The following is a 13,870-nucleotide window of genomic DNA, read 5'->3' on the forward strand; positions in this document are numbered from 1 at the left end:
TAAAAAACAATGCGCCTATTTTCATTCTGATTTTCACCGCGCAACCCTTGATAGAATGGTTCTCGAGGAAGATTGTATAATTTGTTCAAGTTTTAGAAGTGGGCGGGAAGCGTATAATAAAATGTATTTCTGAAGACACATATAACAGTGTTTATTAAACCTTAAATGTAACATGAGTCAATTTAACTTCCAATTGATTGGTCACATTTTAAATTTATTACTTTTCCTATTAAATGTGGGCGTTGAAAAGTTTTCAGGTGTGATATTCGGGCTAGGTATAATCTTTGAATCTTGAGTAATTGAAGTGGAAGCTAGTTTTATAGCTTCTGGCAGATCTTCTGGTAAATTGGCAGGTTCTGATGATGATGCGCCTAATCGCTTTTCTGATATTGTTTTCAATATGTTTTTACCAGCTTCTTTGGTCTGAAAGTAAAAATTTTATTTTCCGTGATGAGCTAACATTCATAATGAAGAGAGTATTAAATCTGATTAAAAAGGTTTAGAAATTTAAGTTTCAAAGTAATTTGAACTTAAATTCAATAAGTTGGAAAACATTAATTAGTAACAATACCATATGTATTGGTATAAAAATAATACAAAAGAAGGCAAACCATTTCTATCAATAAAAAAAAAAAAATCCTTACACTCTCATGTTCCAAGCATTTGTACGCATAGTGCGAGGCGTGGTCCAGCAACGAGAATCGCAAGTAGTATTGCGCCAAGTACCTCTGCGCGGCCGGCAGCTCCTTACTACCCGCGTTAGCTGGATCCTGGCATGCCGCCGTGTACGCGGCTGCTGCGCTGTTCGGCATGTTCGACTTTTCGTATAACCTGGAAAGTATTTTTTATTGTCTAACTTTAGCAACACCAACGAGTTTACATTTTTTAACTGCTTCAGTAGAGCATGTTCAATATAGATTTAAGTTATTAATAAAGCTCGTTTTAGTTTCTAAACACGCCACTTATACAACTTTCAATAGATTATCATAATATAATAGCAGTATATTTTTTTTATTATAGAAAATCTATTATTTGCCATTAATATTGTTATTTTTATTCCTTAGTATAAAATCGAGTCTATAAAAAAAATAATAAAAATGCTAAAAGTAAATCTTACTTGGCTAATTTGAACAGCGCCATCCCTTCAATGTCACCAGTGCTGTGAGCTTTATAGTAACATTTCAAAGCATTTGGTATTTTGTCCATCTTCTCATAAGCCTCTCCCAGTGATACCAACATCCTGGAATCATCTGGCTTGAGTTGTGCTGCTCTTGAATAGTAATATATGCAGTAACCATTCAAACCCAATATTTCATATGCTTGGCCGAGTCCATTCCATGCTCTATAGTCATTTCTGTTTACATCTATATCAATAGAATATATTAAAATTAGTGATGCAACGAATACGAATACGAATATTCGTATTCGCCGAATAGTAGACATTTACCGAATATTCGTATTCGGCGAATATACGAATTTTTAAAAACGAATATTTTTGTATGCAACTCTATTTACTACAAATTTAAAAATCGCGCATAAAAATATGACGTGTGCAGAGATTGCTGATCCACTGGCCTTTTGGCGAGAAGATGTCCATTTTCCAAGTCAGAAAAAACTCGCCCAAAAATATTTTTCACTGAAGCCATGTACAGTCGCTTCGGAAAGACTTTTTTAACGACTGGAAACATCCAGACTTAAAAAAAAGATCGTCTAAAACCAGAAAATCTACGAATTTTATGTTTTTTAAATAAAAAATTGCCTATTGTAAATTTTAATTATTAGAAGAGTAAACAATCATTATAGGTAAACCAGAATCTGATGGCAATTAGGGAAATCAAAATTTTGAGTGTGCAACCCTAGGGAAAATGGACTGAACGATCTTGATACTGCTTATTTTTTATTTTGTCCTCAACATCATTAGTCACATTACATATGTGCACAATACTGTACTTAATAATGAGATATCCACTTAATATTATGTAGGTACATACTTACATGTATAATATACATATTACTTTTATCTATGTAATACATATTACATATTATTTACACATACCTATATTTGTATATTCATTATCATTATGTCATGTAAAAATATGGATGTAATGATAATGCAGATCAAAACTAGATAATGCTAATAATTTTTTTATAAAATAAATAAAAACTATGTTTATTTTCGTAAGTATTAACAGATAAACACAATATCAAATTGACTATTTGATAGACAGCTTGGACTTGACGAATAGCCGTATTGGAAACTCTTGTAATAAGTTTTCATAAAATTATGTTGTAATCAACAAACAATATTATAGTTACCTACTTATAATATTTTTAATTTTAAGTATCAAAACGGGTAAGTCCAATTTACTAATAAAATATTCAAAATTGAAAATTGTGATGTGTTTGACCCTTCTTCATCGAATGTTTTTCCATACACATTATAAATAACATCTCTTGCTTGTGATCGCAGCGGCTTTTTCGACATTTTCGAAGATTTTTTAGACAAAATCCTAAAAATTATTCATTAATTCCAAAGAAGACAAATAATTTGACAACCAATTTGATAGTTGTCAAATAACATTGCCATATGAAAATCTTTTATTTCTTAATTATAAATATGCCATCAGATTCTGGTAGACCTATAAATAAATAAGTCTTTTATTACCAAGGCGAGATATTCGTATTCGTATTCGTATTCGCCGAATAGTAGGTTTGATATTCGTATTCGTATTCGTAAAAGTAGTATTCGTTGCATCACTAATTAAAATATTTAAATATTTCAGGACAATTTTTCACACACGGCACGATCTGATCCCATACTAAGCTTTCGCTTGTGTTATGGAAACCAGATGGCTGATAAACATATATATATATATATAATTTTTAAATAAATACTTATATAGATATTCAACACCCATACACAGAGCAAACATCTATGTTCATCCCACAAATATTTGCCCCGGGTGGGAATCGAACCCACAACCTCTGGCTTGGAAGGCAGGGTTACTACCAACCAAGCCAACCGGTCAGTCAAATATGACAATTATATGAGAAATTATTAAAAATTGGTGAAGTGCCTAGGATAATTTTTATCTATTCTTTATTTCTATTAGGTCTATTACAAAAAGTAAGATTTGCTTTAACTCTTTTAATAATAGGAAAAATTGTGATTAGTCAGCAGTTAATTTCTTTCTAGGTTTCAGTATATTGGTTGACTTATTTTGCACAATTTAAAGCATTCAATTCTCTTCGCTGAATAATAACAGTATGACCAACTTATTGTTTTTCTCAGATTATTACCAATTAAGCTTTATTAAAGTGCCCTGATAAAAATTCAATGTTTATAGACCTCACCTATTGCCTGTCTATAGCACTGTATAGCTGCATTAGAGTTCTGTAGCTCAATGAATTCATGTCCCATGAGAATCCACGCTGATAAGTACTGAGGGTCCAGAGATAATGCCCTTTGAAAATATATAACAGCTTTCTGATGTTCACTCCTTAAACTATAATAATTCCCTGTAAAAAATCCATATTAACAAATTTATATAAATAAATAATAATATGCAGAAGTAACAGATTTACTTACTCAAAAATGTATGCGAACCTTCTTTTGTGAGAATCATATAAAATATTTTATGTATTAAGAATTAATTAAATTTTTAATAACTTACCAATCACACAACATGTTTCAACCCTGTATTTGTCAATAGACACAGCCTTTTGTGCTAAGTTTGCCAACTCCATTCTCTTTTCCTTTAAGTACAATAAATGTGAGTACACATCCCAATTGTCTAATCTATAGGGGTCATTCTGATATAGATCTCTAAATAAAGCCAATGCTGAATCTACATCTGAAAGTTTTTGAATACATTCGTTTTAATTATAAATGTTTAGTTTACAATAAATGTTGCAATAAGTACACTTACCTCTTCTATCATGGTGCGCTATTGCCATTTGTGCAGATATATATGTGCTTTTGTCAAATCCTGCAGCCGTCAGAGCCATGTAAGCTTCCAGCGCTTGCTCTGACAGCTTTAGCTCTACAAACGCATGGGCGGCAAAGAAATACATCATCCAATGTTTTGGTAATTGCAGGGAATCCAATGCTTCATATTCATTTGCTAATCCGGCTAACTCAACCCATGCACACCAGAGAGTGGGTGTCACAGCTATGGCTGTTTGCAATATAGTGACCGCTTGACTTCTTAATTCTAGCTTCTTTAAAACAACACCCTCTAAGTACAATAGGTACCCATCATTTTTATTACGATTAGCCTGAAAAATAGGTTCATAATAACAGCAAATGTTTATTTTTTTAAGTTACTACTTATCATGTACTTCAGACAAATACCTTAAAAAATGATAACAAGTCTAGTAAGACTTGTGTAGATTCCGGATTTTCTGTTCCTATATCAGTGGCATTGTCCAATCTCTTTTTCTCACTGGACAAATACTGAGAATATCTTAAAAGAAACACACATTTGGGACTGGTGCAATTTTCTAAGAAGTGTGCTGCTCTGTCATATTCCTGACAATCAAAGTAAGTCTTAGCTAATGTATATGCTTCCCTATCTTCTTTAGAAATATTCTCATAGGGATTGGGTGGATCAGTGTATTGTATTTTATGATCCTTGAGTGCATAGTTTAATTCTGCCAGCCATTTCGCAGTTTGCGTTAATCCACGATCATTACATTCACGTATTTCATTTAATATATCTATTCTAACTTGAGATAAATCAATTTGAATATCACTTTTTGCATTTAATAAGGGTTGCATTGTTTCCTATTATAGGTTTAAAAGTTTAAAAATTTTGAGTACTGATTACATAAAGCACAATATTGAACTCATTTATGATTATAAATTAAAACACAGCCTAATATTTATATTTAAATAGGTATGTAACAGCCAACAGGTAGAAAGAAACAATAAATCAATAATAAATTATTAATTATTATTAAAGCTCCGCGGCGCCGTTAAAGTATTCACAAATTGACAAATGACATTGACAAGTGACAACCACAAACTGACATATTAACATAGTTCCATGGTGGGCAGCACAGTGGGCAGAACACAGATCTGTGGGGCGTGGGGCAGAATCAAGAATCCGTCCTCACCACAGACATCCAAATATAACAAATATAATTATATATCTGTGGTCCTCACTGGGATCGGGAGTTGCCATTTGTAAAAGAGAAGATCTTCATGAGTTCATGGTGGTCTCCACGTGGTCTCCATCCTCCATCATCATGTGGAGGTTTGGTACACCCAAGGGCGATTGGCCCCCACACAACTCGGCGTAGCACACGAATGCGTGATGTATATAGTTTTCACGCGCGTGAAAGGACTTTCAGTGTTGACACTTGCGTGTTTTAAAAAAAATAGAGGCAAATATACTTTCAAGCAACGTTAAATTACTTAGTTAAATTAGGTAGGTACGCACGCGACTAGGGGGTTTGTAAACCACCTAATAGGCAACGAGTACAAACACAATCAATCGCGGGGTCATCCACGCAAGCCTTCACAGGCCTCGGGGTAACTGTTCGGGGCGACGGCCCCTTTCAGTGGTGGCAACGCCGCCTGCAACTACAGGCGGGGCACTGGGTGGGACCTAATGGTCCGAGGTGTCGTGTCCGGGAGGTGTCCTGCTGCAGTGCGATCGAGCCCGCGTGGTATCGCGGGCGATCTGCTAGCTGCTGCAGGGAGGAAGCCACCCGCCACTTAGCGAGGTCGAGCCCACCGGCAAGGTGCCGGGGGGCGCCCATCAGCCAGCGGCGAGGAAGCGGTCGTGTCCTAGGAGACTAGGTCACGTGGTAGTCCTCTTATGTCCGGCGGTCTCCGATGGTACAAACACAGAGTAGGTACAAAATAGGTACCTACGCATTCTGTTATAAATGTCAAATGTCAATCATTGCGAATTGCGATCATTGCATTTTTGTGATATCTGTCAAGTGTCAAACTGTGCCCCAAGGCCCAAACTTGGAGATTTCGTCTACGTTGCTGCCAGGATTTACGATTTTATTATAATTATTATTTAAAATACCCAAAAATAACCAATTAAAATAAATAAAAAGCTAGGTAGATGTTGTGTGGGCAGTTTTGTCAAAATACCTTTCGTAATCGGACTTCAGAACAAACTTTGTTTATGTCGTATCCTAGCATGAGATAGCGGCATTGAGTTTCAGAATTATTTATTTGTATCTTAGTAACGAATAGTCAGTTTCCTGGTTTTAGAAGAGCAATTGGTTTACAAGAGCAATGGCAGATCCCAAAGTTGAACAGCCTACATCAGATGTAGAAACTAATTATACTCCAAGTAACGATCCTAAGAATATGCAAGAAGTAACGCAATACGTAAGTGTCAACAACACACTAACACTTGAATAAATAAAGTACCTATTGGATTGTATACCATATAAAACTTTAGACTTGGATATCTATCTTAGTTATGGAAAAAAAAACAATGCCTTAGACTTTAGAGGGTGTTCTTATAATAAATAGTATGTGGATATTTTAAATCTTGCTTGTCATTTATATTCATTTTCTCAAATAAATTATATATTGTCCATAAAGGTTACAAGTCAGTTATAACTTCACTACAGTTAAAAACCTCATAAGTTTAATAATTGTACTTTCTAGGTACAATCTCTCCTGCAAAACATGCAAGATAAGTTCCAGAGTATGTCAGACCAGATCATCAACAGAATAGACGAAATGGGAACTCGTGTGGATGAGCTGGAGAAGAACATCACAGACCTGATGACACAAGCGGGTGTTGAGAATGAGAAGTAGCAGTAGTAGTGTTACACCCAAAGATAGGTTGCCTGCAATAATTATGTAAGAAATAAGGTTAGGCTTTATAGTTGGGTAGGATGTTCTAAAGTGTACTGCATTCCAACACGTTTATAAATTTGGTGAGAATTTTAGATAAAATGGTCAATATACTTGTCACTTCTTACTAACAGTAATTTAATAAAATTATTAAGATTTTGTTTCTCGTCTTTGCACAGGAAATACCTGATAGAGTATGTCACTCCGATCATACAAGGATTATAATGTATTACATTATTATTTTAATTTCAAGAACCGATTTTTTTCTCGAAGTCTAGGTAAAAATAAATATTTGAGTATGGCCGCCAAAAATTGTACATTCAAGAAAAAAAAAATGTCCTTGTCATTTTATATAGCACCAGATTTTTTTATATAGTAATTATGGTAGTTTTTAAATAGTTTCAGCTTCACTATGTTATATTTATCATTATATTAATAATTTAAATTAATTTTGAGTGCCTTTAACAAGCTCAATATTTTTTTTTTGAAATGCTTATTTTCCTTTCCATACTAAAATCATGTGTCCCACTTAGTCATCTCACACTTTGAAGTCACAAAATTATGCAAAAATCTATTGATACCTGTAAAATTTTGGTATTTTTAAATTATTCTGTAAACTTGTGGATAGTTTTAACAAGTTCTAATAAAAATAACATAAAAGAAATTAATATAAAACTCACTTAAAACTATGTCTCACTTTTTTTCACGAATGATACTTCACGCACGGTTACCATAAAATAACACCCTAAATAACTAGATATCCAAGCCACAAAAATATTTTTAAGTAGTGACAACACCGATTTACATGTTGGCCAACCTTTAGTAAAAAAATCGCCATTCTGTTACTGTCAAAGTTAATCGAAAGGTAGTCGGCATTTTTGCTTCGCAACATTTTAATAATTTTGAGTGAGAATTATGCAAGGTAAGAATACAAATTTACTATATTATTTAAATTATGTGTGTAGCTTTAGTGTTCTAGTAACAAATCAAACTATGCGGCGTCTTATTACTACAATACTTTGGCGAATAAAGGCTTTTTAGGTTATGTCCAACCATATTTTTATTCACGAATGATACCATGTGTTACTATTGTGTTACGTAACATCCGTGAGCGGCTCTTAGGGGTAGTACTCACTAGAGAATCTAAAGTTAAAAATTTACTTTTTTACATAAAGAGAACCCACTTCAAAAACTATCATGTTTCGGAAGTTAGTAACTTTTTTACTATAATAATTCGTATTCGTAATTAATATCATAAGTTGTGAATGATTTTTGCATTTGTAAGTATTATAGAAATACAAAATTTGAGAAATAAAACTTTTTCTTTAATATTTAAATTTGTTTTATTGAGTTTTAAAGTAATTTAATCAAATAATTTAATTAACAATATAAAACAGAAATGTAAAAAAAATCTCCTGCATTATTAGTTGTAATGTACACTAGGCTTAACAAAATCACGTATGTTACTATCAGTCACGTATGTTACGGTGTGTTACGATTTCACGACTGTTATTGTACAATATTTGGCGGCCATACTCATTTATTGTTCATGATTGTAAGTTACATATTTTTAAAACTGTATTAGTATTTAATGAGCACATTACCTGTTAACATTCATCTCACAGCAATAAGAATATTTAACTTATAGAATCTGATGGTTCATAGATTTAATAATTCACTTCTCTAGATAACTCAGTAATTCATAATTTTTTTCTTATCAATATAGTTTTATTTTTGTTAATGTAAGAATATTGCCAATAGTAATGTTAAGTTCATTAAAACTTTTTCTCTTTTAAATAACTGGAACTTTATAGGAATGTGATGTTGACACTAATGTTTTAAACCACATCAATAAATCCAAGATATTTTCATACTGTTTCTTTTAAATTATGGTTGCGTAAATAAACAGTAATAACTGTAATATCAGGTAAGCCTTATTAAAATTGTACCCTTAGATTGTAGCAATCATCAAGTTTTTATTCATCTTTAGTCTTTAGTAAAATTAAATGCACGAAATCAATTAATTGTAAAATGCTGATTATAGTGTTTTGTAATATGACACAAATTATGTATTCACCCATCTTGTAATAATAAAATAGTAATTATCTAAAAAACAGTTTTTTTCTGAATTGCACATGAATATTGTTTAGTGTACTTGAGCGTGCCATGCACAAAGCGACACGAATTTTAAAGCTATAATCAATATGTCGTACCAGTCTCTGCCATGTTTACGACTGTCGGTGATTTTCATACTGTATTAATTAAATTCATGTTGTGCATATTTTTGTGATGACAATGTAAGACTATGAGCTTACGCATGTATGAGAACCAAGACCAAAGATTTCGTGGTGTGAACCATAGATGTGAACTATCGCGTTATCTTGTCGAATATGAGGCAGATGAATTACGCATCTATTTCACTATTCGATTTTCTCTAGGGTTACCTTTTTTTTTCCTCTTCATGGCAAGAAGATGTGACTATTTTAGGATTACCTTATCCAATTTTAAAGATTTTATTATCTTTTTATTCATGCAGAGGAAACGAAATAGGGAACCGGAATACTTTGTGTGATAAGCGCATGTGCGGTTGCGCGGATAATAAATAATTTATTATTATTAAAAGACAATTATATATTATATACATATAGTTATGTAGAATCAAAAAGGGAAGAAGATCAATGAAACTAATTTTTTTCTCTTAAATTTTTAATTTATTCCTATGTCGTACCGTACGTAAGTAGGTATTAAAATACAAAATGTTACATTCATTTTGATTCTGTTTCTTCCGTAGAACTTTGTTCTTCTGATTCCTCCGTCTCCTATAAAAAAAATCAAATTTATAAACCTGATTCGTAGAAAACGTAGATCAAAATTTTAAACGAGCTATGTCCAATAAAGTTCACTAAAAACGTATGATCAATAATTAGTATGCTAATCTATACTAATATTATAAAGCTGAAGAGTTTGTTTGTTTGATTGTTTGAACGCGCTAATCTCGGGGACTACTGGTCCAATTTGAAAAATTCTTTCGGTGTTAGATAGCTCATTTATCGAGGAAGGCTATAGCTATATATCATCACGCTACGACCAATATAAGTGGAGCCACGGGGATGAAACCGCGCGGAGGAGCTAGTTGCTAATAAATGCATATGCACTTCCTAGGTACTTTGTCTTACCGAAGTGTCGTCCTCATCTTTAGACGATGAGTGATTCATAAGAGCTGCTATGGAGCTTGATCTTGCTTTCAAATTATTTTCGGGAGACCGGAGCCTTCCAAGATTCTAAAGAAAACGAGAAACTAATAATTATTGATATCAAATAAAATTGTTACGTTTTTTACGTTATTTTTCACGAAAACACATATAAAAAGTGAAAAATCTGTAGAGTTGATAGAACTCGTCTATTTAGTTGGTATGTACTTAAATATCAAATCTATACTAATGTTATAAATCTGAAGAGTTTGTTTGTTTGTTTGTTTGATCGCGCTAATCTCAGGAACTACTGGTCCGATTTGAAAAATTCTTTCGGTGTAAGATATCATCGAGGAAGGCCATAGGCTAAGACCAACCGGACATCATAACGCTAAGACCAACATGAGCGGAACCACGCGGGTGAAACCGTGGAGCGCAGCTAGTCTATGATATATATCTAATGCCCAAGTTACGAGCGTGACCCTTTTCCTTTTTCATCCCGTGCGATTCGAATCGTCGTTAAAATGTTAATAGGCAAACCAAAAAAAAATATTTCATAATTTGTAAATATCTACCACTGAATCTTCTTCATCTTTTTGCGGGGACAGTTGCGGATTCATCAAGGAGGCTAGTGATGACGATCTTGCTGATATTCCAGTGCTAACAGGTTTTTCAGGAGAGCGCAATTTTCTTTTGAAATTCTGTAAATATTAAAAAATATTAAGGTATATTAGAAGTACCTCGAGATAAAACTGAAGACTGTATGTAGGTAGGTATATGTCGTGGCCATATCGTAGATTTGCTCATTTCATGATATGATCGATCATTTCACGATATGGTCGCATTTCATGAAATGGCCAACATGGTTTGATCAGATCGTTAAATCGTCAACGTTTCACGATATGGTCATCCACATTTGGCCAGATCGTATAAAATATATAAAGTCCATAAAACATTAAAAAATTCTGAATATTTTCAGAACTTGTTTATTGTCATTTAAGTTAGTGCCACGGCAGTGGCCGGCGAATGGTTTTTGCAATAGAAAACATTTAGGTTAGGTTAGGTTAGACTTTAATAAAGAACCAGAAGCGAATCGCTTTTTAAAAAAGGAACAATAATTATAATAAGTAATAACATAGGATATATAAATATATTTATGTAAAGGATTTTAGACGCACTTTTTCCTCAATATAAGATATCCGCATTTTCCATAGTACTCGAACCTCTTCGTCGTAAGTTATTTGCTGACTTTCTTCATATTGTAATAAAACGAACTATGAAGTTTTAAACTGCGAATAATTAAATTTTCGCCAGCGGCCGCCATCTTATCACATAAACACAGCGCTTGCAGCGCCTCTACCAATAATTAATGTAACTATTTTACGATATGATCAAATAATTTTGATAATTTCTTGAAAAAACCTCGCGTTTAGGTACGTTGGCCATATCGAGAAACGATTTCTTATCATTGATCTGCCCAAACCACATCATGATGTGGCCAATAGACATTCGAGCATTTCATGAAACGCGACCGTTTCACGAAATGATCGATCATATCATGAAATGATCAAATCTACGATATGGCCACGACATATATACGTTTTAGCATTCGGATTGTTATATGTGAATGTAGTTATTTTTAATTATTAGTAAAGAAGTAGGTAGGTAGATAGGTAGTGTGTGTAGTTATACATATAAAATTTTATAAGAAAATATTTACCGCCTGATCCTCTTGTTCAGAAAGTCCTGTGATTAAGAGCTCAAGAAAGAATAAAATAAATTATTAATAATAAATTAAGTTAATAAATATCTACTTCAGTCTTCACGTGGTAAAGAAGCTGATAGACGAGTATAAATATTTGGTCATACGCCCAAAGTAATGCTTACCTCCAAGTCAGCCTTATCATTTATATCACCAATTTGTCGGTAGGCCACCGTGAGCAGTTCCACGGCGCGCGAGTGGAACGTCATCTCGACCATCACGAAATCCGTGAGCAGCCCCTTTAGTTGCTGCAACTTACGACGTTCAAAGAACTCTGTGAGTTCACTCAAACCCTTCGCGGTACGGGACATTTCCGCGGACGCTTTTAAAAGTTCCGATTCTGCGTATGTCTAGAGGAAATAGAGACTCATTGTAAGAATGCGATTACTAATGCAATGAAGATTTATTTCAGGGTACGAAGCAGGGTATTCTTGAATAAACCTACCACCTGTTGTCGGTTGAATGGTTGTCTCTCTCGAGCTTTGTCTAGAACCTTTTTTCTTGCCATTTCCTTTTCCCTAACACTCATTGTGTGTTTTAATTCTTCTCTCGCATGCTTACAAATATTTTCATATTGACTTAGTTCTCCAATCACCTAAAAAGAGTTTTATATTGTTTACGTGACTAAATACCTAATTATAAACAATGACCTATTATACTAGTAGACGCGGCATACGCCAACATCATTGCACTAAAAAACAGCGTAATTAATACATACCTACTTACTAACGCATTATCACCAATACAGTTGTTCTCTCTTTCACTCTCACGCACGAGACATAATAAATGTCTCACTCATGTACTTCGTAATAACAACTGCCGATTAAAATACAAAAAGAACGTCCAGCCACGACGCTGAATGGTGCGTGACTAAGTGAAACTCGGGCACTTACCTGAGTTTTTTCTTGCCAAAATAGAGAGCGGGTAACGTATCTAGCTCTTTTATATATCATAGATTATAAACGTTTACATATACCACAAATAACCGTTAGTTTTAAAAGCGTTTTGTATGAACATACCTTTGCTTCTAATCGTTGAACTGCACAATTTCTGTATTCTTCAATAGCTGTTAACGTTAAAGATAAGTTATCTAATCCGGCACTAAGAGACTTATTTACAAGTTCGTTATTTGCGTATTCCTTAATTATTTTAGCAAGTTCATCTCCCATATCTCGTAGCCTGAAACGTAGAAGGATGTGGCAATAGCTTGATTATGAGTGATATGTAACTATACGTCGTAACAATGATATTGAAAAATGGAAATTCTCAAAGTAAGTATACGGACGAAACGAAAAAACAGGTTAAGATAATAGTCTGTTTGAATTGGGTTGTGTCGATCTTCCACTGCCGACGATACAGGGAAGGGAAGTATGAGTCCAACTTTCTCTGGAAGTCTTGGGATGCGGCGTAACCGCCTTCACCTCGAAATAAAAAAAATATACATTTGCAATACGGAATACGGATACACAGAAATTTTTACCTGGCAGTTTTTCTTGTATAGTCACCGAAGCCTACGCATAGTTCGCCGAAATTCTTTTCCACATTTGTAATACGGTCAAGTATAAATTTGGCTTGTTGTTCATAGCTTAAAGAATGCGAATTATCTCCTCTAAACATCGCGTATTATTTCAATATGAATAAAATAACCAAGAGGAGCTTTCAAATATTTTGTTGTGTATTTGTTTGGTAGTCATGACGACCGTCTATGCGTAAGCGTAAGCTTTCTATATTACTAGCGGTCCGCCCCGGCTTCGCCCGTGGTACATATTAACGTTTTCTCTACATAAGAACCATCCTCGTACTTCAAGGAATATAATAAAAAAAGAATTATCGAAATCGGTTCAGCCGTTCTCGAGTTATGGAATTACAACGAAAAGTGGCATTGATTTTTATATATTAGATTTACCATTATTTACATCACACATTCACATTACTAGCATAATTCAATGAATATTAAAAATGGAGCTAATTGGTTTAATCATCATATGTATTTTGGATTCCAATTTTTTTATCATAATTATTGTTACAAAGATCAAATAGATAAAAAATTATTAAGATTATGAAAAGGCTACGTGAAAAGGTAAT

General features: G+C 33.6%; 3 protein-coding genes across 3 annotated transcripts; 1 reads left to right on the forward strand and 2 right to left on the reverse strand.

Annotated features, from left to right (window-relative positions):
• Positions 1–131: 131 nt before the first annotated feature.
• Positions 132–4,957, reverse strand: LOC123706486 (cell division cycle protein 23 homolog). The gene is made up of 7 exons (XM_045655791.1): positions 4,355–4,957; positions 3,930–4,278; positions 3,675–3,854; positions 3,355–3,519; positions 1,118–1,364; positions 645–831; positions 132–423 (listed from the first exon to the last, which is right to left on the reverse strand). Exons 1-7 carry the CDS (start codon positions 4,778–4,780, stop codon positions 202–204), a joined length of 1,776 nt encoding a protein of 591 aa, XP_045511747.1. The 5' UTR covers positions 4,781–4,957; the 3' UTR covers positions 132–201.
• A 1,021-nt stretch (positions 4,958–5,978) lies between these two features.
• Positions 5,979–7,100, forward strand: LOC123706490 (heat shock factor-binding protein 1). Its single transcript, XM_045655797.1, has 2 exons — positions 5,979–6,355; positions 6,641–7,100. The coding sequence occupies exons 1-2, from the start codon at positions 6,260–6,262 to the stop codon at positions 6,791–6,793; spliced, it is 249 nt and encodes an 82-aa protein (XP_045511753.1). The 5' UTR covers positions 5,979–6,259; the 3' UTR covers positions 6,794–7,100.
• A 2,426-nt stretch (positions 7,101–9,526) lies between these two features.
• LOC123706489 (protein FAM92A) lies at positions 9,527–13,478 on the reverse strand. The gene is made up of 7 exons (XM_045655796.1): positions 13,266–13,478; positions 12,805–12,964; positions 12,231–12,380; positions 11,911–12,135; positions 10,599–10,724; positions 10,009–10,113; positions 9,527–9,651 (listed from the first exon to the last, which is right to left on the reverse strand). The coding sequence occupies exons 1-7, from the start codon at positions 13,400–13,402 to the stop codon at positions 9,598–9,600; spliced, it is 957 nt and encodes a 318-aa protein (XP_045511752.1). The 5' UTR covers positions 13,403–13,478; the 3' UTR covers positions 9,527–9,597.
• Between the last annotated feature and the right edge of the window lie 392 nt (positions 13,479–13,870).

This window comes from Colias croceus, chromosome 3 (genome assembly GCF_905220415.1).
Source record: "Colias croceus chromosome 3, ilColCroc2.1".
NCBI classification, from domain to species: domain Eukaryota; kingdom Metazoa; phylum Arthropoda; class Insecta; order Lepidoptera; family Pieridae; genus Colias; species Colias croceus.